The sequence below is a fragment of the Kogia breviceps genome, chromosome 4, assembly GCF_026419965.1.
Source record: "Kogia breviceps isolate mKogBre1 chromosome 4, mKogBre1 haplotype 1, whole genome shotgun sequence".
NCBI lineage: Eukaryota > Metazoa > Chordata > Mammalia > Artiodactyla > Physeteridae > Kogia > Kogia breviceps.
This window is the reverse complement of record NC_081313.1, coordinates 178,585,760-178,611,636: the sequence shown is the minus strand read 5'-3', so window position 1 is coordinate 178,611,636 and position 25,877 is coordinate 178,585,760. Positions and strand designations below refer to the sequence as shown.

At 56.9% G+C, this 25,877-nt stretch overlaps 1 protein-coding gene across 1 annotated transcript in view; it reads right to left on the bottom strand.

Moving 5' to 3' along the window:
- Positions 1 to 20,810, bottom strand: part of PTPRS (protein tyrosine phosphatase receptor type S) — a 63,803-nt gene extending 42,993 nt beyond the window's left edge. The window contains exons 1-5 of the mRNA XM_067032972.1: positions 20,612 to 20,810; positions 14,059 to 14,204; positions 13,348 to 13,489; positions 7,501 to 7,689; positions 1,020 to 1,130 (exon numbers count right to left, since the gene is read on the bottom strand). Coding sequence (XP_066889073.1) covers positions 1,020 to 1,130; positions 7,501 to 7,689; positions 13,348 to 13,489; positions 14,059 to 14,204; positions 20,612 to 20,702 — 679 coding nt within the window. The 5' untranslated portion in view covers positions 20,703 to 20,810. The remainder of the gene's footprint in view (positions 1 to 1,019; positions 1,131 to 7,500; positions 7,690 to 13,347; positions 13,490 to 14,058; positions 14,205 to 20,611) is intronic.
- Between the last annotated feature and the right edge of the window lie 5,067 nt (positions 20,811 to 25,877).

Below are 25,877 nucleotides of genomic sequence, written 5' to 3'. Positions count from 1 at the left end.
CGCGTCGAACGGGGGAAACGGAGGCCCGAAGAAGGCTGGCGTGGGGTCAAGTACACAGAGCCAATTGGGGCAGCCCGGGGGGATGAACGGGACCCTGTTTCCTGGCAGGCGGGAGCTGTTTCTAGCACAAATCGGATCAGAAACAGCCAAGGGGATGCAGGAGATGGAGGAGGAGACAAATTAAAATTTCTGAAAGGACGGAAGAGAACCGACCCGGGGATGAGACGGGGTCCACAGAGACATCTAGGAGCGGGGGCAGCCCCCTCCCAGCCTGGCATCTTCGAGGGGACACCAAGGGGCCCAGAAGAAAGTTTGTGTAGCCTCTTCCCAGGCCCTCCTTGGGTGAGCGGGGGCGTCAGGGCAAGGACCCCCGTGCTTCCAGGCGTGACTAAGTGGGAAACTGACAAGCCTCAGCCCATACCCCAGGGTGTCTGCCTAAAGGAGCCCTTCTCTGAGGGTGACTAGGAGAGCACCAGGCTCTGGGACAGCGGAGGGCGTGGGGCTGGCAGGGGCAGCCTTGAAGACCTCTCCCCAACTCTTAGATTAGGGGGGCGGTGAAGCAGGGAGCTACGAGGCCACGAGTCTGGAGAAGCGAAGCGAGCACACAGCAAAGGGGAGGCACTGCACGACACACCACAGAAGCCGACTCGGATGGGCGGGCGGGCGGGGTGGGGCAGAGGCCTGCAGGCTCCCCCGGCCCTGTAGGCCCACGACTGACCCCCCCGGCCCTGCCCCATTCCCTCCTGCCGCCCCCCACCCCGAGTCCTGCAGCCCACGGGGCGGCCATCACAAGGCACAGGGGTGGGGGTGGGGGTTGAAGCTGCCCCCATTTTACAGGCGAGGAAACTGAGGTCCAGAGAGGGACACAGCCTCGCCCAAGGTCCCGCGGCCACAAGCGGGGCTGGGCCTGCCTGCTGGGGTCTGCAGGGGACAGGGGAGCCCGGAGGCTGTGAGCCCGAGGAGGGAGGAGGACGGGTGGGGCGGGTCCCTGCCTTCGACCTGGACGCGGCGTTCCCTACCTCGCACGTAGAGATTGGCGGGTGAGGAGTAGCGCACGCCAGCGCTGTTGGTCGCCACACACTCGTATTTGCCCTGGTCGGTCTCCTCGCTGCTCTCAATCTGCAGGGCTCCTGTGGGTAAAGGGGACAAGGCCTGGCCCATTAGGGGAAACCTCGAGGTTGGGGTGGTGGGAGGGCTGTCCCAGAGTCCTGTCTCTTAGTCGGTCTGGGCCGGAGAGGCAGATGAAAAAGCTGAGTCCGCCTAGAAGCCCCCACTGGGTCAGGGCCTCCCTGACTGCCTGTCCCCACCCCGATCCTGGCCCATCCTGGCCTGAACATACCGCCTGCCCCACACATCCTCCACCCTCAGCTGGGGCCTCGTAAACGACTGCCAAGTTGAGTGACAAAACTAGGGAGAATGTGTTTTCAGGAAAGCACCGAGTAATGTTCTCCAGGCAGGGTGGGGTGGAGAGCAGGTTGGCGTCCCAACCCATAGCAGCCGTTCCAAAGACCCTGACACTTCAGGGGCCACCACAAATGATGTGCCAATTCGGGGAGCTGGTGATCGCCTGCTGGTTTCAACCAGTGCCTGTGTGTAAATGACCGTGGGCCTGGGTTCCTCAAGTATGTTTGGAATCACAGGCCTCAAGGCCCATGGTGTCCAGAAACGGAGACAGGGTTGTATATCTTCGAGGGTGTTTAAGTTTCAGGGCTGGGTTACCACTCCACAAGAGCAAAGGTGAAGGAGGCTGAGAGTGATTATACGTCAAGTATGTTTGAAAGCAAAGGTCTGGATCCACGCTTTCTGTACCTGAAACTGATTGAAGGGTGAATTTCCCCAGAGATTTAAAGTCATCTAAGTCAGTCAGTCTGAATTCACAGATCTGTTTTAAAACCACGGGCCTGGATTCAGGATTCCGGATGCTCACAAGTACATGAATTTTCTCAAGTGTGTTTGCAATCACAGACGGAGACCCAAGTCCACACTGCTCAGAGCTTAACGGGGAGAATTTTCAAAAGTGTTTGAAATCAGGTGTGAAGGAAAACCTCTAAACCGTGCAAATAAAGTTGAGGCTGAAATGCCCCCGGCGTGCTTGAAATTATAAACCTGGATCAAAGAATTTGTTGGTCATTAGCGAATAAGAATTTTAAAGAGAGGTCAATTTTCTCAAGCTTATTTAGAATCACAGGCCCAAATCAAAGGTCTTGGTGCCCACAAGTAAATGAAAATAGGGCAGATTTCCCCACAATAGGTTTGAAATCACAGGCCCAGATGAAAGACTTCACTTCCCATGAACATGTGAAAATGAATGAACTTTCTTAAGAATATTTAAAAGCACGGGGCCTTGATCACTCACTGCGGTGCTCATGACTAAATGAAAATGTGGCCAAGATTTCCCCCAAGATATCTGAAACCACAGGCCTGGGACAAATCTTCATTTTCACAGGAAAATACATCTCTAAGTATGTCTGAAATCGCGGGCCTTGATCAAATACTTGAGTGCCCGTGAACAAATTAAAAATGAGGCAGAGGTTTTCCACAGTTATGTTTAAAATCAAAGGCCTGGACCGAAGTCCTCATTTTCATAAGTAAATAAAACTGCGTAAATATCTGTAAGTACGTTAGACTCACAGTCCTGGTCCCTGTGACTGGCTGACTGGTAAGTGAAGGTGAGGGAACACCTCCAAATGTGTTTCGATCACACACTGTTTCTGTTCGCTGTTGTTGTTTTCCCCAATCACAGGTTTTGATCAGAGTCCCTGGCACCAGGAGTCCAAAAATCCAGTCCAAGGTCCCAAGCAGACCCCTCCTCCAAGCTTTGTTTGTGGGTGTCCCATGGAAGTGAGGGGAACCCACAGATCGGGAAGTTCTCTCTGGGGGCCATGGGTGAGGCTTCTGCCCCTTCGTAACACTTCCTACCAACCTCAAGGCTCCAGGGAAGCAGGCAGGCATGTATTACTATGGAGGCCCAGAGAGGGGAGGGAGCCTGGTCAAGGTCACACAGCATTTCGTGGCAAAGTCAGGACCAGACACGGACTCTTCCCTAGGGCTCCCACCCAGGCCTGTACTAGTCTATTCTTTAAGGGCAGCACCATGGGGCTGACTTTGAGACTGCCTGTTCTCTCTGCTCCCTCAAGCTGGACCCTCCACTCCCCCTGCCCTGCCACCCACATCAAAGCTTCAGAGCTGGAAGGCCCCCTCTGCACGTCCATTGTACAGACGGGAAAACCAAGGCTAGAGACGGATGAGGGCTGCGTACAGAGCAGTGGTCAGAAGCCTGACTCCCAGCGCTCTGGGTTGGCCACGGGAGACGCTGTCCCTTCCTGGGGACACAACCCCCTGACTGCGGCCAGATGACCCAGGGGGCCACCACAGCCACACTCAGCCCCCGTCCACAGATAGTGACATAGACACAGAGACTGCACAGACACTGGGCGGGGTGGCGAGGAGAACACATGTGGAGGGGGGCCTGGGGCAGCCCCCCCGTGGAGCCTGGGGGGCTGGGCGGGCGGCGAGAGAGAGTGTGAGTGGGTGGGTGGGTGAGGAAAGAGCCTCTTACCTCGGATCGGAGTGCTTTCTGTAAGGGAAGCAGAGAGAGTCAGGTGAATGTCAGAAGGCAGTCCTGGGGGGGCCAGGGGGCCCCGGGGAGGCGGGGCTGGGCCATGAGCCAGGCCTGAACACTCTGCCCCCAGGGGCTGGGAGGGGGCGCTGAGGCAGCCCTGGGCCTACAAACCCTGCAGGCCTTGCTGAGGAAGAATCAGGAGGGCTTCCCGTAGGAGGCAAGAATCTCCTGGGGAAGGAGGGGCTGAGTCTAGATGCCCCTCTGGACTGGCCTGAGGGGCGTGGCCATGCCCCAGGGAGGTCCATGGCCTCGCCTGGCCCTGTGGGCTGCTTTTCTTCTGGGCCGAGGGAGGGAGGTCCACGACCTCCCCTCCTAGTTCTTCTCGGGAGGGTCATGGAATGATGGGGGTCTTGGGAGTCTTGTTAGAGAAAGGGGAGAGGGGTTAGTGCCCCAGGGCTGGGCATTAATAAAGCAAAGGGAAGGTGTTACAGACAGGCCAAGTAGGAGGGACAGGGGAGGGCAGTGAAAGGGGATGGAGGGTAGAGAGAGGGCCCTGCAGCCTCCTTAACGTCCAAAAGGAAAAGAGGAAGAGAACGATCTATGTGTCTATATGGGCGCTGGGGGCTGGGACACCTCAGGAGACCAGAAATGGTGGTGCCAGGCTAGAGTTTCCCACCCTCTGCTCACCTTCCCAGGGGAGATCTGGGCCCCCTCACTCTCTGCTGAGGACCTGGGCACCCCAAGGCCAGGGCAAGGAAGCCGCCGAGGGTGAGAAAATACAGCTCTTTCTGCCTGGCCCAGGCCCGTTTTGCAGATGAACAAACTGAGGCCCACAAGGGGCCAAGGAACTGTCACGCCCTGAGTCAGAGGCAGGGGTGAGCCTTGAACCCAGCTCTCTGGCCTCCCAGGCTGGGGCCCCTCTAGGACTTTAGGGGGGCCCTATATTATCTTACAAAACCCCCAACCTAATGGGGCCACTCCCCCTCTTTACACGGAGGGAGGGGAGAGAGGAGGAAGGAGGGGAACTTGCCTAAGGCTGCACCATGGAGAGCGAAAATCTGGGTCAGTGGGAATCTAGGTCAGCTCTGGCTCAGGCTGTTTTACTACACTTGGACTATCACCATAGTCCAAGCGATAGAAGCCAGAGGCCAAAGGATAGAACTTCCCAAGATGGCCAAATAGCCTATGGCCACTATGTTGAGAGGAAAAGATACACCTCTTGGGTATTAAAGGTGGTTTTGCTTTCTTCTCCGAGGAAGATGAGAAGTTACTATCACGGGCCAATATCAGTCATTCTTACCTTAGTAAGAATTAGCCCAGCAAGTTGGATTCAGGGGATTTAGGCTGGGCTGGGAAAAGAGGACGAGAAACACCCAGTACTAGCCCACCTGGAACATTCCTCCCTCTCCCTAGATCCAGCCCGCAAACTTCTGTAATTTCGCATTTTCCAGCAGTGTTGAGGCCCAGAATGGGGCAGGGGGTGCCATATGCACAAAGCTCCACTAGACCCTCGTGGTCTTGTCTTTTTTCCTCTTTTCCTTTTGGGCGCCTCTCTCTGCAGCCCCCGGGTGCCTGGATGGGGAGGGCTGGGTGGTCAGGGGCAAGGGGGCGGTGGGGGGAGACGTTAGTAAACATGCCACGTGGAGTGGGTCACAGTTACTGTCACGGTGGCCGTTAGTCTGAGGGGAGGGGATGGGAAGGGGGGACACGGTTGGGGAGGGGGCGTTAGTTGTTGACGTGGTGAAGAAATTAAACTTACCAAAGGTTTCTGAACGTTTACAACGGAGGGACAAGAAAAGAGAACAGGAACATTAACGGGTGGTTATGCAGAAGCCTGTATCCTCGTGGGTGCGGGAGGGGAGGTCAGAATAATGATCAGATTGATTACAATTTTTTTTTTCCTTTGGCCGTGCTGTGCGGCTCGTGGGATCTTAGTTCCCCGACCAGGGATTGAACCCTCGCCTCCTGCAGTGGAAGCTCAGAGTCTTAGCCACCAGACCGCCAGGGAAGTCCCTTGATTATGAATTTTTTTTTTTTTTTTCTTTGCGGTATGCGGGCCTCTCACTGCTGTGGCCTCTCCCGTTGCGGAGCACAGGCTCCGGACGCGCAGGCTCAGCGGCCATGGCTCACGGGCCCAGCCGCTCCGCGGCACGTGGGATCTTCCCGGACCGGGGCACGAACCCGCGTCCCCCGCACCTGCAGGCGGACTCTCAGCCACTGCGCCACCAGGGAAGCCCTGATTATGATTTTTAAAGCAGCTGATGTTCATTGAGCACTTGCTACATGCCAGGCAGCCTGTCAGAGGCCCCTCACAGAAACGCTAGGGGATAGGCACGGTTTATGAGGGTGCTGAGACCCAGGGGATGGGGCACCAAGGTCCACACTCTTAATCATTTCATTATATTGGGGCGACAATGGTGGAAACCAGCAGAGAAGCAACTGGATCCCGAAGGTTGCCATCACTCCTCCAGCTGAACCCCCCAAGCTGCAGATATCCTCAGACAGGTCGGGACGGGGAAGGCTACGTCTCTCCCCAGTGCGAGGTCCAGGTCTCTCCCGGGAAAAAATTCTGGGCTTAACCTCTGCCCCTTTTCAGGGTTTGGGTCTTTGTTGAGGGAAGGAGAAAGCAGAGGATGGGCAGACAGGACTCCTCAGAGGACGGGGCCGGGCAGTGAGTTGGGGGGAGGGGCGCTGAGAACGATGGGGTGGCCTTCAGGCAGGGGTGGCTCCAGGGCGGGGGCCCTCAGAGGAAGGGGAGAGAGACAAGAGAGGGTGCACCAACACGTGTCCATGTGACTGAAACACGCGTGAGTGCCCGTGGTCACATCCCGACCACACGTGTGTCCCTGCACACAAGGACCGGCCTGAGACATGCACACGGGAGGGACCGTCACGCGATACACGTGTGACCGGGACACACGCGGACAAGCTTTGCTGTGTGGGGTGGGGAGGCACCCCTGTGCCGATGGCACAGCCTGTGCGTGCCCACAGACGGGGAGCAGGTCAGGACACACAGGGAGCCCGGACACACACACGCGGACGTTCATGAGGCAGTTAAGACAGCCGACACAATGCACACACAGCCCGCCAGAGAGATGGACCCACAGACAGGGGCACAGAGGTACTCTGCTAAGACATGATTGTGGAAGTGCCTGGCCCCAAGGTGGCCAAGGCCCTGTGCTCTGTTCAAGGCTCCCCTATCTCGGCCGGGGCCTGGACAAACAGGCTGGGCTGCCTGTCCGTGCCCCATCACGTCCTTACTGCTTCAGTCTTGGAGACGCTCTCTCCCTGCAGCCCTCTATGGCTCCCCAGTACCTTACCTGTCTGTGCCCACTATCTCCTCTGGAGACACCCACTGCTTCAGCACTGGAAACACTCTCTTGCCTTTGCCTTATGTTCCCCTCTACTCCTACCTGTCGGGACCCCATTATATCCTCAACTGGACAAGTCTACTGCTTTAGCACAGAAGATACCCTCCCTCTGCCACCTTCCATGGCTCCCCGTCACCTCTGCCTGTCTGTTCCCCCACTGTGTCCCCACTGTTGGGGAACTGTAGACACCAACCCTCCTCTGTGGGTTTCCATCACCCACAACTATCTCTGCCTCATTAGGACCCCACTGCTTGGGTACCGGAGACCCTCTGCCACCTGCCCATCATTGTACATATCTGGGTCCATTATATCTCCATGCAAGCACTGCAGAACTCTCCCCCTACCATCCGCCATAGCTCCCCATTACCCCTGCCTGTCAATATCCTATTACATCCCCACCGGTTCAGCTCTGAAGACACTTTCTCCCCCAACACCAATGCCCTCCTTGGCTGCACATAAGCTCGGCCTTTCTGTCCTCCACCAGTCCCCAGGGCTGGGGCCCTGGGATGCTGCCCTCCCCCTTCTACCCTCTGTGGCTCCCGCATCCTCCTGGCCACCTGTGCTCACCTGATCGCAGCTGCTTGATGCGCCCATTGCTGGCGCTGGGGTCCACGGGCAAGAAGTCCTTGAACCAGGTGATCTCGGGGTCAGGGTTGCCGCTCGCAGCACAGAGCATAGTAGCTGTACGTGTCCGCTCTACCACCTTCAGCTGGGGGCCCATGTCGATGTTGGGGAAACCAGGGGGCAGCTGGTCCTCTGAGGGTGGAGACGGGAAAAACAAAGCAGAGGCCCAGGTGTCACAAGGCCATCTCACCAGGGTGGGGCTCAGGGACGGGCCCTGGGTCCAGCCCCCCCCCGCCTGGCTGGGTGACCTCCTGTCGCCTGTTTCTTTCTCTGTCTGTGAGAAAGACCACTCTCCTGTCAGGGAACTGTTGGGAGAACATCAGGCTAGACCAGTACCTCTGACCCGGGGCGATCCTGCCCCCCAGGGGACATCAATGGTTTTCACTCCTGACATCGAGTCGGTGGGCCCAGGGATACCGCTCCACCCCTCCCAGCGCCTAGGACGGCCCTGCAGAGGACGATCCAGCCCTGATGTCAGCGGCACAGAGGCTACAAAACCCCTGGGTTACTTCACAGCAGCCAGAAGGAGCTTTTGGGAATGTAAATGGCACCACACCGCCCCCCTGCTGCCCGTGGCCCCCACCACCCTCTAGAGGAACCCAGCCTCCTTGCCCGACGCTGGCCCCCGCCGGCCCCGGCTGCCCCGTCGCGAGCCAGCCTCGCACTTCTCGCTCTCTCCATCCAGCCGCACCAGCCACCTTGGTCCTCAAAGTCATCACGCCCCCTCCTGCATCACCCCTGGGCATCCATGTCACCTCAGGCTAGCTCGCGGCCTCAAGTTATAAATCCTCCTGGGGACTTCCCTGGCGGTCTAGTGGTTAGAACTCCGTGCTTCCACTGCAGGGAGCGTGGGTTTGATCCCTGGTTGGGGAACTAAGATCCTGTATGCTGCACAGCATGGCCAAAATAATAACAATAATAAAAAAAAAATTCTCCTGGACTCCAGAACATCCAAGCGTCAAACCCCATGAATCATGACGTATCCGCGTCTCCGCCATGTCCCTACCGCCCCATGCGGGTCCTGCCACATAGCAGGTGTGCCTACTACCGAGCCCGTGCTCTAGAGCCCGCGAGCCACAACCACTGAAGCCCGTGTGCCACAACTACTGAGCCCGTGCGCCACAACTACCGAAGCCCGTGTGCCTAGAGCCCGTGCTCCACAGCAAGAGAAGCCACTGCAATGAGAAGCCCGTGCAGCTCAATGAGGAGCAGCCCCCGATCGCCGCAACTAGAGAAAGCCTGCGCGGAGCAACGAAGACCCAACAGCCAAAGATAAATAAATTAAAAAAAAAAAATCTTAAAAAAAAAAAACGGAGTGGATATATGTATTTGTATAACAGATATACTTTGCTGTACACCTGATACTAATACAACACTGTAAGTCAATGATACCCCAATAAAAATTTTTTTTAAAAAAAGAAGAATGTGGTTCTGGCCTGAGGCGATGGGGCGGGTGGCCTTCATTCATGTAATTTGCACATCGCACCATGGCCTCCATGGCCTGACTCAGCTGGAGTTGATGCCAGGGCGGGGTATGCAGCTCAACAGCCTCCCACCACGTCCCCACCCCCTCTTGCACCTTTTCTCCCCACCTCCAGCACCTGGACTCCTGGATCCTTTTGCTCTCACCCCTAAAACCCCCAGCTCTGGTCTGGCCTGTCATCTGCAGTGGACAAAGGGTCCCCTTTGTAGGGCAGGCTTCCTCAGCTAAAATTAAAACAGCCACTAGCCCCCTTGTTGTGGGCTGAAATGTGTACCTCCCCCCTCCTCCAATACAGAGGTTGAGGCCCTAACCCTCGGGACCTCAGAATTAGAGTGTATTTGGAGACAGAGTCTTTACAAAGGTCATTAAGTCAAATGCGGTATTAGGGCGACCCTCCTCCAACGCGACTGGTGTCCTCATAAGAAGGGGAGATTAGGAACCAGGCACACAAGGGTGGAGACCATGTAAAGACCCAGGGGAAGACGGCTGTCTCTGAGGCAAGGAGAGAGGCCTCAGAAGGAACCAACCCTGCCGACACCTTGATCTAGGACCTCCAGCCTCCAGACTGAAAAAAACAGGTGATGTAAGCCGCCCAGACTGTGGTATTTTGTCAGAGCAGCCCTAGCAAACCAACACAGTCCCTGCCCCACCCCTGATGGACAAGCGACAAAAAAAGTGATCGCACGCAGGGCTGATGAGACCGAGGAGAAACAGGCCTGCTAGTCCGCAGCTGGCAGGAATGCTCGTTGGTACAGTGGGATCAGGAGGGGCGAGGTGGTACCATCCACCTGAGACCCCTGAGCCCTCAGCTCAGCGGCTGCCTCCCCCAGGCCCGTGCACTCGAGGAGGAAGGGAGAGGGATTCCTGAGGCACCAACAGTAACGGGAAAATGCTGGCGACAATCTAAACACCTGTCAACAGAGACCTGGGCCATCTACGGATGGGTCCCCGAAACAAGCAGAAGGAATTGCCTTACAGACAGATTCGTAACAAACCGCAAGATGCATTCCTAAGTGGACAGAGTTCAGTGTGAAAGATGTGTCGACCAAGGATCAAAAACTACAGCCCCTGGGACTTCCCTGGTGGCGCAGTGGTTAAGAATCCGCCTTCCAATGCCGGGGACGCAGGGTTCGATCCCTGCTCGGGGAACTAAGATCCCACATGCCGCGGGGCAACTAAGCCTGTGTGCTGCAGCTGAGTCTGTGAGCTCTGGAGCCCACACGCCGCAACAAGAGAGAAGCCCGTGCACCGCAATGAAAGATCCCGCGTGCTGCAACTAAGACCGGGCGCAGCCAAATTAATCAATTAATTAAAAGAAAACAAAAACAAAAAACGACAGTCCCTGGGCCAAACCTGGGGCCCCGCTTGTTTTTGTTGATAAAGTTTTATTGGTGCACGGCCACACCCATTGGTTTCCTCATCATCTACACGGCTTTCCTGAACTGAGAAGTTGCAAGAGACACGGTCTAGCCTGCAGAGTCAAAAATATTTACTCTGGTGTTTTACAGAAGAAGCCCTGCTGCCTCCTGGTAAAGACAAAGCTGCTATTTGTGTAAAAAGGAAATAATAAACGTGTACTTGCTTACAAATGCCCAGGAGGGGCAGCGGGCATGGTGGGTGTGTTGGGGGATGGACGGGGGCTGGCCCAAGCCGGGCCTGGACCTGTGGGGTCAGATGGGATGGCTGGATCCTGTCTGAGGTGGTTCCACACCCAGTTTGTTCTTCCCGGCTCGAGGCCCGGACCACCTCATGCATGGTTCTGATTGGCTACTGATGACGTCACTGGAGGTTCGGGCCAAGACAACTGGGCCTCAATTCTTGGTGCTCAAAGCTGGCCCAGGCGTGCTGGGGGCTGGGTCTGCTGGCGTCCCTCTGTGCACCCGTTTCCTCTGTGTGTCTGTGCACGGGTGCACGAATGTGCATGCGTGCTCACCCACGTATGCACCCGCACCCCACGCGTGTCCACACGAGCACTTCCTGGGTGCGTGCAGCCCCGCGAGGGGGCCCCCCGTGAGTGCCTGTGGGCGGCAGCCAGCCAGGGTGGGGGAGGCCGTGGCCGCCTGACGTTACCGAGAGGTCCTAATTAAACAAAAATGTTCATCGAGTACCACATTGTGCCTGATTCCTCGGAGTTTAATTAAAACAACAGCGCGGGAGGCGTGAGCAGGGCCCACAATCAGATGGCAGCGGAGGAAGGGAAGCTGGGGGTGCTGGGCCCGGCAGCCCAGACCTTCCCGCTCAGCCGCGGGGGGGGGGGGTGGGGATGGAGGGGGAGGGTGTCCCTGGGGCTCGAGGCGGGGGCGGCCCGAGGCGGGGGAGGCAGGGGGCACAGGCGTTCTGGGTCAAACGCTCTGGGCTGGGCGCCCAGCCCAAGCGCCACGTCTTTCTAGGCGGCCCGAGAACAGAGAGATGCCAAGGGTCTTGTTGGGGGGGCGGGGGGCGGGGAACGGAGATGTGTCTTTCCCAGACTCCCAGAGACTGGGCGGTTAATAGATTCACAGCGTGTCCTTTTAACTCTCTGAGCGCTTACAATGGAGGCTGGCACAGTAGGGGGGGGGGGGCGGGGCGGGAGGCGGGCCGTTCCTGAGAAAGGTCAGGGCAAAAATATCTGCTGGGAAGAGGCGGGGTGGGCTGGGGCGGGTGGACTCCTCCCCTTCCCTCCTCCTCGCTCAATCCGCCAGCAGGATGGGCTCCAGGACACACACACACAATGAAACTATGAGGCCTCTTGTTAAAAAATTACTAGGAATTTCCAGGCGGTAACGGCAGAGCCGCCTTCTGAGGGCGGTCGTACACCAGGGTCTGGGACCACGTGCCCCTGCGGCCAATGTGACAGCTCCTCCCAGAGCTCCAAGCTGACCGTGGCTCCGCTGCCTGGGAGGACACTGGATGATTCCCAACCCGGGAGCCACAGGTGGGGGCCACCTGCCCCCAATGGCTGGCAGTGGCCTGTACCTTTTTTTTTTTTTTTTTTTTCCCTTTTGGCCATGCCGCGAAGCATATGGGATCTTAGTTCCCTGACCAGGGATCCCGCATCCCCCCTGCAGTAGAAGCGCAAAGTCTTAACCAATGGACCACCAGGGAAGTTCCAAGTGGCTTCTACTTAGAGATCAGACAGGGTCAAGGTGCCCCTGTAGGCAACAGGCAGAATCCACCTACCCACCCACCCGACAGCTGCAGTATGGCTGGTGGCAGCTGTCTTGTCACAACCAGAATAACAACAACGACAGTAATAATAATATCACATCGGTAGAATCAACCAAATGCTTGTTCCCCTCGTGGCACCATGCCGGCCCCCCACTTGTATCTGATTCTGGAGCAATCCCTTGTGGTGAACATCATTATTATCCCACTTCGAGGTGAGGACACTGCAGCTCAGAGAGGTTCATTAACTTGCCCAAGGTCACACAGCTACGGTGGGGCAGTGCCAGGATGCGAACTCAAGTTGCAGGCCCCTGGGTTAAAACCACCTTGCAAGGGAGAAGGCGGCAGGGAGCAGCTGGGGTCGGGGGCAGGCGGGTTTGTGGTGAGACTGTCTGAATGATGCTGTTGTACAATAAGGAAGCCATTTCCTGGTCTCTAGCCCACCTGAATGAGGCCAGCAAGAAGCCCACAGGAAGGATCTGTGTGAATCTATGAGGAGGTGATGTTTAGCTGTTTCTGCCTAGCCAGCCTCTATTCCTCCTTTGTTTCTTCAGGGGAACCACCCCTTACTGACCCCGTCTACCTGACTCCAGGGAAGGCTCTGCCTATCCGAGTATCTGTTCCTCCAGACACATTGACCAGCTCAGGGATGGTCATCTGACCCAAGCTGGGCCAAGGAACAGCGGCAGTCCTGGGTCATTTAGTCCAGGGGGCCCCAGAGCCTGGGGCTAATGGGGGGAATCTCACTAAGGATACAGTTGATAGGGAAGAAAACAAACCCAGAGGCAGAAAGTGAACTCTGAGAACATCATATGAGCTCCTGGATCCAGCTGAACCTGAAGCTAGTCTACTCCACAGATATTTTAATTACATGAACCAATGAATTCTCAGTTTGAGTTGGATCTGCCTCTTGTAATCAGAAGAGCATGATTAAGATGACAAATGGAGATGATTCTAGTCCCTTAACACTCTTCTTTTCGGCAAAGACTCAGTAAATTCCTACCAGAAGGCTCTGGGCCCCAGTTGTATTACAGGCTAAAAAAGGGAGATCAAGTTCCCCCCAAAGAGAAGATCCAAAGCAAGACTTTCATGAATCCCTTTGGTATTTGTCCCCAAAGCCCAGGCCCCAGGTCCTCCCCGACCCACCCTGGGGAGCCCAATACCTCGGAGGACAGTGAGCTTGGCATGGACAGTGATCTCCCCGACTGAGTTCTGGGCCACACACTCGTACACGTTCTCATCCCGGGGTGTCCGGAGTGGCTGGATCCTCAGCACGGCCCCTGCACTCCCGTCAAACTCGATCGTCTGCCATGAGTAGGGCACAAAGGTCAGGGTGAGGCCGGGGTCCCAGGCGTGAAACAGGAGAGGAACTGGGGGCTGTACACACGTGTGTGTATACATCCATATAAAGATGCTGGAGGCAGAAAACGGTCTGTACAAGTAAAGAGTATTGTGCATAAGTGGGTACGTGACACTCGCACGTAAGTCTGGTGACAGGCATGCGAAGGCATGCTGGACGTGGGAATGTGTGTGTCTGACCATGTACTTGTGCACAGAGTTGTGAATTCCCTTCTGTGTGCAGTGGTGAGATGAGATTCAGAGAGGGCAGGGAGTTGCTTGAGGCCACACAGCACAAAGGTGGCAGAACAAGCGAGCCTTAAGGGCCCTCATGGGGCACATAGTGGGGGGGGGGTGCACGTGGCAGAGAGTGGGTGGGAGAAGAGAAGGGACCTGTCTGGAGAGGGTGCCTGCCCTGACTGCCCATGCTCCAACTGGGGAATGTTTCTGGGACAGCTTCTGTGGCTGAGCTGCCGTGGCCCCATCCAGGGTTGGGGCTGCCTCCCCTCCCCTCATCCCCCGCCCCCCCGACTCACCTCAAAGCGCTGCGAATTGACCTTCTTGCCTTTCTTGTTCCAGGTCACGCGTGGCTTGGGATCTCCCGTGGCCTGACACACAAAGGAGGCCACGCCCCCTGACACGCCAATCTGGTCCTTGGGTTCTTTGATGAACCTGGGGGGCTCTGGGGAGAGAGCAGGAAGCGGAGGGGCTCTGGTGGGCCCGGGCATGTGACGAGGACCCTATGGGGCCAGGTAAACATGCCCTCCATCCTCTCTCTGTCCGGCCACAGAGGTACCATGTGGGCCCGACAGGAGGGCTGGAGAGAAGAAGAAATGACACCACTGCCCCCTGTGGGTACCCCGGGTCCTGCCCAGCACCTCCACACACCCCCCCCCCACCCGGATACAACGGCCACACGTACTCACACGAGGACACACCTCACGTGGGCACACCTGCTCAGACCCAGTGCCACAGGGGAAGGTGAGAGGGGATACTCCTGAGACTTTGGGATCCCTAAATGCAGCCCCTGAAGGCCCTCCGTAGTGGCCAGCCAAACTATGGAGGGTCCTTGATCTTAAAAAGACTTGGGAGGAGAGAACTTGGTCTAATCCCCTGATGGGACATGTAGGGAGACTGAGGCATGAAATAGGGAAGCAGGGGGTGACCAAGGGACCTGAGGTCAGAGGCAGACCAGAGATCGATCCCAGGGCTCCAGCCTCTTCATCCGTGGGAGGTGTCCAAACACACAAGGAGTCAGAGCTGGAGGCCAGAGCGCAAAATGGGTGACCGGGTGCTGCCAACCGCTAGAGCAAGTGCTTACTGAGCGCCTCCTGTATGCGGACGGTGTACACTCAGCGACATCACGTCCTTCTGACAGTGCTGGGGGACAGAGCCACCGTGATCCTCGTTTCCCACCCGAGAAAACCAAGGCACAGACCAGGCAAGGCACTTGCTTCGACACAGCCAGCCAGTGGCTGAGCGGGGATTTGAACCGGGCTGGTCCTGTGCCCTCATCCTTTGCCCCTCATGATGATCTGATGTGCTAAGTCTCCCCAGGAGAGTCTCAAGTGGGAGCTACTATGTCTTTGATGCCTACACAGCTTCAACTCTGCACCTCCAACAGGCTACAGTACCTGAGGGTTCATTAACATTGTCCTCTTTTTTTTATTGACTTTTCACAGTAACCTCTGAATTGCCCAAAGGGATACTGGATTTCCATCCACAGTAATGCTACAATGTATCCCATTAAATGAATTCAGTTACTTCTGAGAGTTTTACCAACAGACCCAAGGGCTGCAACATATCTACAAGGTCCCGAGGGAAACAACCTGCATGTCCGACAAAACAACAAAAGGGGATGATTAAATGAACACTAGGCCACCCACTAAGTGGAATACTATGCAACTGTAAAAAGGGACAAGGATGCTTTTGTAATGAACTACTAGGACAGGAACAGCAAGATACACTATGAAATGGACAAAAAGTGAGGGGTAAAAAGTATAGTAAATGCTCCTGTTTGTGTGATGAGAAAAATGAAAATGGGGAAAGTGTGTGTGTGTGTGTGTGTGTGTGTGTGTGTGTGTGTGTGTGTGGTGTGTGAGCGCACGCACAGAAACAACAGCTGCCTCTGGGAGGAGAAAGCAGGTGGCTGGACACAGGGGAAAGAAGGCTTCATACCCTGGTAACATTTTTACATTTAGAACTATTTGAGGATAAATTGAAATTATTATTTTTGTAAGGTTTGAATAGAAAGGTGAGCCAACTAAAGAAATATATTAAGTAAGTAAAAGTTTGGGGTCTGAGGAGAGGCAAAGAGAGGATGAACAACTCAAGCTTGAGCAACGCCAGGCCTCTGAGCACTGAGCCATTCAGGTTCACCTAGAAAGTTCTGGCTACTCAGAAGTGCCGAGAAGTTCAAGGAGGCCTCAGGTTCCAAGTCTGGGTGCCACAGCGCCCAATTTCTCCGATCTGTGACTCAGGCTGGGCTTTGAACAAATAGAGTCCCCGTCTCAGTGGCTTGACTGGCCTCACCTCCCTCATTCCAGGCTGTGCTCCCACTGATATGACCATGTAAGTCTACACTGCCCACCTCTCTGGAAAATCAGTAGACCCAGTGCATGCAGGCATCTGTGGGCTCACTCAAATCCTGTGTATCTTACTGGGGAAGTGATTGTTAATTCCACTGGACAGATGGGATTGTACAGATTCAGAGAGGTTAATGAGCTTGCATGAGGTCACACAGCTCAGAAATGACAACACCAGGGTTTGATCCTGGGTCTATCTGTCCCCAAGCCCCACATCTTCTATTTCTCTCACCTCCAGGCCCTGAGCCTGATTTCGATGTTTTTGCTCTACGCTGAGCCCTGGCCTGGGCCTGCCTCTGTGGCTCTGCCTGCCTGGGTTGCCCCTCCTACCGGAATGGTGATTGGGGCCATATGGGTCCCCAGCCAAGGTCATGGGGGGGAGTCTCTGTGGTCAGGTCAGGAATCTCGCTTCTGGGAAAAATCCTCCCTGGGGAGCCACTGGAAGGCAGGGCAGAAGCGGGCTGCAGGGAGTGAGAAGCATCCAGCTGCCTTTTTATGACTCGGAGCCGGGAAGACACCCCGAGTACCCTCCAATCCGGGAAACGAGACACGATGGGAGCCCGTGCTGTCCGTCCTCCTCTCTTCATGTGGCGGCTTCAACCTCAGCTCAGCCAGCACCTCCCCCAGGGAGCCTTCCTGGATTACCACTGGCCGGGTCAGGACCCCCTCTGTCCCCATCCTTCCATGGGTGCCCCCTTCCATCACAGCCCTGATCACAGTGGGTTGAAATACTTGGTTATGTGCCACCTGGCGGGGTGGGCATGAAACAGACCCCACTCCTTGGGACCCCACCACACCACTTCTCTGTGCCCGGTGACCCTTGAAAAACTGGGGCTTTGAACCTTGATGCTTGCCTCATACTGGGCCCAATGAAGCTGCCCACTCGCTCCCTGGCGCCCCCTCGCTGCAGGGCAGACGCCTCTCAGCTTACCTCCAGGCAGCTCTGGGATCCCAGCCAGCCCGGAAGAGCTTTCTCCGCCCGCTGCATCCCCCATTAGAATATTTCTTGCAGACGCTCAGATTCTCTCATTTGGACAAACCCTCCCTTCCTCTTCTTGGCAAAGGGTCCCCAGACATAAGAAAGACACACTGGGGTATGGCCGCAGCCTATGGCAAGCAAGCGCTCCTTTTGTGCTGGGCCTGTTCTCACACTCAGCTCTATTCTGAGGCTCGGAAAGGGTGAGTGACTGGCCCCCAGTCACCCAGCTTGTGATGGGCAGGAGCTAAGATTCCAACCTGGTCCTATTTGGCCCCAAAGCCCTGCAAATAGTACACTTGATATACAGGGTTGTGGGTCTTCAGTGATGGAGAGCACCCTGGGTGTTCCTGTTTCTTAGATGAAGAGACCGAGGTTCAGAGTGGCAATGCCAACAGCGCAGAGCCTGGGAAGGGCCTGGCCTGATTTCTGTTTTTCCATTTCAGATTTTGCAGAGAAAAATCTGGTGCCAGAGCTGGAGACCCACCCACCAGTCCCCTCCAACCCAGCCTGGGCTGGCCGCACAGCACCCTGGGAAGGTCCCACAGGACCAGAAGCTGTTTTTAGGGCAGAAATCACTCCTCTTGGTGCTGGATGGTGGACACATCAGCTGCCTGCCCAGGTCCTCTACCACCTGACAGCCCCCACCCGAATGGTTTCCTGAGGACCTGGGCTACTCCTTGAAGCTGGCAGTGCCAATCATGGTGCCCACAGCCCCTCTGCTGGCCCCTAGATGACAGGGTTCCTGCTCAACAGACCACCTCCTGGGGTCAAGATGCCCCAGCTTCGGAGACGGAGACGTGGGTTTGAGTCTAGGCCACTACCAACACCTAAAGGCATACAGTAGTAACAATTCCAGGGGAATTCCCTGGCGGTCCAGTGGTTAGGACTCTGCACTTCCACTGCAGGGGGCACAGGTTCGATCCCTGGTCAGGGATCTAAGATCCCACATGCTACACACAGTGTGGCTAAAAAAAAAAAAAAAAAAAAAAAAAAAAATTCCAGTGCTCACTGAGGGAGCATCCACCGAGCTAGCCCCGGCTACATGCCCAGTGCTGATAGCCTGGGTCACACTCCCTCATGGCTCACCTGGACCACTGCAGTCTCCTCTGCCCTGGCATCCCCCCATCCTGTCCTCCCCCAACCTAAGTCTGTCCTCCCTCAGCAGCCAGAGGGCACCTGTGAGCACCTCAGTCAGGACCTGCCCCTCCTCTGCCCACAGCCCTCCAGGGCTCCCACCTCCCTGGGGTACAAGCCACGTCCTCTCTGCTGCCCACAAGGCCCTGCACAACCTGCCTCATCCCCTCCCTGCCCTCCCCTCCTCCCTCTCTCCCCCTTGCTGACTATGCTCCAGACACACGGGCCTCCTCACTGTTCCTCCAACACACCAGGCACAGTTCTGCCCCAGGACCTTTGCACAGGCTAGGCTTTCTGCCCAGGACACCTTCCCCCTAGACATGCATGGGGTGCACTCCTCAGCTCCTTTAGGTCTCTGCTCAGATGTCATATCCTTGGCGCGACCTTCCCTGATGCCCTGCCACCCATTTAAAATGCAGCCCCTAAACCTCCACTCATGCTCTCATCTCCCTTCCTGTTTATCTTGCTCCCGGGCACGTCCACCATCCAGCACACTCGGTGTCTCTCCCTCAAGATCATCAGCTCCAAAAGGGGGTGCGATATCTGTTTTGTCTCCCAGGTCTAAACCAGTGCCTGGTGCACAGTAGGTACTTATGAAGAACCCACTGAATGAATGAGAGCACAGCCCCACCCATGGTCACACGATAGAGCGAGGATTCGAACTCAGCACAGGATAGCCTCCAAACTCTCTGATCTCTACCCCCTCCTCACAATGGCCACTTTGCAGCCTCAGTTTCCTCACCTGTCAATGGGAATGATCTCAGCATCCTGCCCAAGGCTGGTTAATTATCAGTGGAGCAAGATGTCAAAGTCGTAAATATATGATTTATTCCACTAGTGTAAGTTAAATCAGTGGTTGTCACGTGGGGGGTGCCATCGAGGGGATGGGCCCAGGGGTGCTACTCCGCACCCCACAGTGCCCAGGACGGCCCCCGACTCCCCGAGAATGCTCTGGCCCCGACGTCAGCAGTGCCGAGGGCAGGGGAAACCCTGCATTAAGTGAATGAATGAAAAACTAAAAATGCTCAGCCCTCGGCCCACTATTCCCACTGCAAGGAATAGAGCACAGAAGACACAGGCTCTGGGAGGTGACCAGATGGATCACAGCCCAGGCACGCCTGGCTGTGCGGGGTGATGGGTAGCAACCTGGGCTCAGGTGCCAGGCAGACCGGCCGATTCCTGGCTGTAAAACGTAACCTCACTGTGCCTCAGTTTCCCCATCTGTACAATGGGGATGGGGAGAATAGCCTCCATCTCATCAGGTGGTGGTGGCTGATCTGAATGTGTTAGGCATTTACTACAAAACAATATAAAAGCGAGAAAAAGCACGGATGGATGAGGCAGGTGTGTATGTCTCTGGTGTCCTCACCCAGAGGCAATAATTATCATGCTCGTGGTAACCCGGGATTGTGGACCTACTGTGTGCAAGCGGCATGCAGGGGCTTATCGTGTGTCCTTGTCCCAGGAATGCTGGGAGATGGATGGTGCTGAGTTTCATTCTGTCAAGGTAGAAACGGCCGCTGAGCGAGGTTGAATCACTAGCCCAAGGTCACACAGCAGGTTAGCAGCAAAGTTAGGATTCAAACCCAGCCTCACAGCAGATCCCAGTTTCTTCCCCTGCTGATCTGACCTTTTGTGTCCCCATCAGCCTAATGACACCTCCGCTAGGCCCCTCGTGGTGGGATAGACCGTGGCATTAGGGCTAGGACTGACTCTCATCCTCTCCATGTTACTGCCAGAAGCACAGTCTTGCCCATCCCCAAACTACACCAACCTCTTTCTTCACCTCCAGGCCTTTCTGTGTGCTAACACCTTCGCCAGTAATGCCCTTGCTACTGGCAAACTCCTATACACCCACAAAACCCCAGCTCCAATGCCCTCTCTCCCAAGAAGCCTCCCCTGGCTCCTCCTGGGAAGGTTTGATTGCCTGTGTGTCTACCAACTGGGTGCTGGTGTTTCTACCTGTGGCAAGGGAAGGAAAACTCTGTGGCTACCTCAGGAGTGACTTCAAGTAAGCCCCAGTCCCCTCTGAGCTTTGGTTTCTCTCATGGAAAAATGGGAATGGTAATGAAACTAGCATGCTGGGTTCTGTGAGGTGGAGGGAGATGAAGCAGGTAAAGCCTACATTTAGCACTGGGCTCGCTGCAGATTCAACGCTGGGCAAACAGACACTGTTGTCACTGTCACTGTGACTGCTTTTTCATACCATTCTTGTTATTCACCTCTGCACCTCTCAGGAACCAGTGCACAGCAAGCATTCTACTCGGCCTCGTTCACAGAGCACAGAGGCTCTGCATGGCAAAACCAGCGCCCTCCCCACCCCCCGCGGGTGGGTGGGGTGGGGACATGTGTTCACACGTGCACATGCAAACTCAGGACGCCCACACTTACCTTCTGTGGCACAGCCTCCGACCAGCAGGACCACGAGGAGGCCCATGGGACCAACCACAGATGCCACACCATGGCCCCAGGCAGGCGCCATGCTCGGCCGTGACCTGCAACCTCCAACCTCCGGCCCTGGAGGGGGGATGCCCCCCCCCCACGGTCCCTCACAGAGAGGCCTCAAGCCAAGCGTCAGTCGGGGCAGTGTCTGTAGAGACAAAAAGAGGGGCCGTGAGAGGGTAGCAGGAGAATCCAGGGGGCCTTCATGGGGAAGGCAGCAGGAGGACCACAGTGGGGCAGACGAGAGTCACGGGATGCGAGGGTGAGGGTTACAGAACAATGGGGGAGGCTCAGGGGGCGACGATGGGGCAGAAAGAAAGCGTTGAGCCCCCACGATGAACTGAATGTTGTGTCCCCCCAAAATTATTATGTTGAAACCTAACCCTCGGTGGGATGGTCTTAGGGGCCTTTGGGAGGTGATTAGGTCCTGTGGTGGACCCCTTGTGAATGGGATTAGTGCCCTTATAAAGAGACCCAGAGAACTCCCTTGCTCCCCGCCACCATGTGAGGACATAGCAAGATGGTCGTCTTTGAGTCAGGAAGCAGGTTCTCACCAGACACCAATTCTGCCAGCGTCCTGATCTTGGACTTCTGGCCTCCAGAAAGCGTGTTGTTTATAAGCCACCCAGTCTATGGAATTCTGTTACAGCAGCCAGAACAGACTGAGACAGCCCCTACCCCTGACTGAGCCCCCGACCCCGGGCTGAGCCCCAAACCAGGACTGAGCACCCCCTCTAGAAAGCGCTCTGAACATCGAATTTCTCCCCCCTCGCAGGCTGGGCCGCCCACCCGAAGGAAGAGGCTCCAGCTAACACTGCTGACCGTCCCTACAAATCTGCCCATTCGGCCACCAGACGGACCTTCCCCCCAAACACACCTGCCCGTCCCTGCCCTGCTCTAACACCTCCCATGGCTCCCGTCAGCCCTAGAGGAAGCTGCTCCTACTGGTATCGTCCCCTCTCTCATGGGAGGCGCACGGTCCCAGCTCAGTCCCACCCTGCTGTGGTCTCCGCTGGAAATGCTGTCCCCCCACTACCACGTGACAGGTCTCAGCTCCACTGTCACTTCCTCTGGCAGCCCTCCTGGTCCTGGCAAGTCAGCCCCCACCCCCAATTCCACATCCCACGGCTTCAGAAATGACGGACATCATCCTTCACAGCATTTACCCGTCTGCAAATCAAGGGAGAATGTTCATCACCCAGCGTCTGTTTCTCCGGTGAGATTCCAAACTCCTCTAGGGCAGAAGGGTCCTTCTCAGGGGCCAAACCCTATGACGGCCCCCTCTCCACTCTCCACTTTGGCCAGGGCCAGGGTGGAAGCGGGGGCAGCAAGAGGCCCAAGGATGAGGCCCTCGTGGCCGGGTCAACCTGACACACACACCCCAGACCATGCCCCAGGCGGGTCCGCATCATGGCCACGGGGACGGGTGCCATGTAATCATGGGGCAGCCCCTGTGATTCTGGCTCCCAAAATATCCAGCTGTGGTCGCCACACCCAGCCCCCGAGTGGCCCCAGGGGAAGGCTGGGCTGGTGGTGGCCGGGTCACGGCCCAGGGTGGAGGGTGGAGAAGGTGGGATGAGGAGGGTGGGGACAGGGGCACTCAACGGGCACACAGTCAGACCACGGACAGTCAGACCAGACAGAACAGGAGGATGCCTGCACATAGGCCACAGACAGACCCAGACACACGGTCAGACCACAGACAGACAGGGAGACCAGACATAGTCACAGATGTATTTGTACAGTCAGGCAACAGAGATGGGTCCGCATGTGTAGTCGGGCCAATAAAACTGACACACAGACCACAGACATGGACAGGCACAAAATCAGACCCCAGACGCACAGAATCGGACAAGGTACAGACAGAGGGTCACAATGGGGCAGACAATACATATACACAGTCAGACCACAGCAGTCAGGCCAGAGACACACAGGTACATGCCAAGACCACAGACACACAGCCAGATGAGATTCACGCACAGGGTCACGGTCAGGCAGGCAATACACATACACGGCTGGGCTACAGGCAAGCATGAACACAGAGGCACAGTGGAGCTCCACAGGGCATGGCAGGTAAAAACACACAGCTCACAGACTCGGATGCGGGCACACAGTGGGGCTACAGAGATGGGCAGTCAGCAGGGCAAACTTGCACCCAGCCAGGCAACATGCACACGGACACGTAACGCCAGATCCCCCTCATCCACATGCACATGCGTAGACAGGCAGGCGCACAGTCAGACCACAGATACACACTGGGACCCAACCACGGGCCCTTTAAGAGCAAAAGTGTCTGATGAGGATGTGAAGGTCCCAGCTGGGGAAATGGCCCATGGCCGGCTGGGGCCAGGGTGACCACAGCAGCTGGCCCTGCCCACAGATGCACATCAGCCTGGCCGCATCTGGGGAGGGGGCTGAGCTCTGGCCCAGACCACCCGGATGGGCTGCCCAGGCCCGCACAGAGCATCTGGGGAAACCGAGGTAGAATTTTAACACGGAGGGGCTCAAACCCACCACCCCGGGGTGTGGTGGGGGGTGACCTCCCTGCTCTAGTTTCCTCACCTCCAATGCCAGCTGGCATGGGCAGGGGTCACCTGCATGAAGGGCCCTGGCCACGATGCCTCCCCCGCCCCCTAGGCCCCATTGGAGCCAGGGGCAGCCGCCTTCTAAAAAGGGAGGCCCCTAATTAGCCCCTGGCTCCTGCAGCCCTGCCTTCCCAATTACTGGGCAGGATGGGGCTGATCCAGGCACAGGTGGGGCCCAGCCATCAGCTCCCAACTCCCCCAAAGAGGTCATTCCAGCCTGCTGGGCCGGGGGAGTACACGGCACAGGGGGCTTTCGAGGCCTGGAGCGGGAACGGGGGTGGGAGGCGTGGGGACACATTCAGGGTGCAAAGGATCAGACAGAACACAGAAGGTTAAAAGTTCCAGGGTTGGGACTTCCCTATCGGTCCAGTGGTTAAGACTCTGCGCTTCCAGTGCAGGGGGCGTGGGCTCGATCCCTGGTCAGGGAACTAAGATCCCACATGCCATGAGGTACAGCCAAAAAAAAAAAAAAAAAAAAGTTCCTGGGTCTCTTAGGCCCCCCATTCTCCCTGGAGGAACTTGCCATGGCAAAGCCCCAGACCCTCCCACCTCTTCCGGCTTCCTGCAAGACCCAGGGGTAGGCTCCTCTGCAAGGGGTTGGGGGAGAGTATAAGCAAATTCTGTCAGCTCTGTCTCCAAAATCTAGGCTGAGACTGTCTACTTCTTACCCCTTCTTCTGCCTCTACCCAGTTCAGCCCCCTCATTGCTCACCTGGACCAATGGAGTCATCTCCTGCCATGCCACCCCCCACCCCGTCTGTCCTCCCCTCAGTGCCAGAGGGCACCTATTAGCACCCGAGTCAGGTCGCATCCCTCCTCCTTTGGTGGTAAAAGTCCAAGCCCTCCCTGATGCCCACAAGGTCCTGCACGACCTGCCCTGTCCCCTCCCTGCCCTCCCCTCCTCCCTCTCTCCCCCTCACTCACTCTGCTATAGCCAATGGGTCTTCTGGCTGTTCCTCCCACATGCCAGGCATGGTCCTACCCCAGGGCCTTTGCACGGGTTGGTACCCTCTGCCTGGACCTCTCTGCCTCCAGATTTAATGTTAATATTATGACTTGACTGAGAATTAAAGGATGAATGGGAGTGCGTGTCTCCACAGAAGGAACAGCATGAGGAAGGACAAGAAGCAATGCTGAGCGGTCCTAGCAGGGAGATGGGGAGAGATTAGGGCAGAGCGGTGGCCACACACTGAACCCACAGAGCAAGGAACCCGAGGCAGCTCTGAGCAGGAGGGGATGTAGCCAGGTTGGCACCACGCCAAGCCTCCTCTCTGACGGGTCTTGCAGTAAAGCAGCCTGAGCCATCAGCCTCCTCACTGCTGAGAAAGGGAATCTGAGGTAGGTGCCTCAGAGCTGCATGACGTGGCAACCCCCAAGTTCTTGGAGGATGAACGTGGCCATTAAGAAAGGAATAGCCACCCATGGGAGCCACAGGAAATAACTTGGGTGGGAAATGAGGCTAGGCAGGGGATGGGGAGGAGGGAAGGGAGCGGCCTCTGGACCTGGAACCCAGGGCCCCGGAAGGGTCCCTGCCCACCTCTGTGCCAGGCGCAGAGCTGCCCACCATCTGTTCCCAGCAGCCGGGCAGAGGTGGGTGTCTGTCTTGCACAGATGAGGAAACTGAGCTTCACAAAGGAGCGGGGACCGTCAAGGACCCCCGGCTGGGTGGGGTCTTGGTTCCAGAGACCACGTTTACACAGGACTGTGTCCTTCCCTGGCCACTGTGTGACCTCAGGAAAGTGGACGACCCTCTCTGGGCCCGGTGCGGCCTGCTGGACGGCCTCTGGGGGCTCCCAGGCCTCGCTCACAGGGCGTGAGTGGGCACCCATTCCAGTCAGGTGCCGGGGTGCAGGTCACGCGATCCTGGAGCCAGCTCTGTGTGCCCACGCAAAGCAGGGAGCACAAAAGGGTGATTATGACCCAGGACTGGGCAGCAAATAGGCTCCGTGTCACTCGTATGGGGCCGGGTGTCCCAGGGCCTGAGGACTCTGGTCTGCCTCTCCCTGCCCCATCTGAGGGTCTGGTCTGTCCTGGGGGTCTAGGGGCTCACCTGCACAACCCTGACTCTCAGGGACTTCCCGGGGCCAGGGGTTAGGAGAGGTGGGTGACACTGGCAGCGGGGCTGAAGGAAAAGCCCCCTAGGGACACACAACGTCTCCGCCGCCCTCACACCCATGTCCCACACCTCTCCAGCCCCAAAGCCTCCCTTCAGGGCCAGGGGACTTTCCTGCTGCCTGGAACCCCTTTCCCAGGGCCTCAGAGCCCCTGAAGGGCAGGACCCAGGTCTCCAGCCTCCCTGGGTTGCTGTGTCCCCAAAGTGTGAGACAGGGTCCAAGCTCTAGCTCTGTAGCCCCTGGTGGGCTCCGAGGGGCTCTGGTCAAGCCCCTCTCCCTCCTGGGGCCTCAGTGTCCCCCCACCGGGCAACGGGCTCAGGATGTAGCCGGGTGGGACTGGCCCTGCCACCTACCTGGAATGAGCTAGGACCAGGGCTGAGGAATCTGCCTTTAGTTGACCATCGATTTGTATTGAGTGCTGTCCCCAAGGGTCCCCACCGCCAGGAGCGGATGGGCAGGGCAGCTGGGAAGCCAGGCCCAGCCCCAGAGGGAGTAATGGGTAACACCAGCTGGGTGC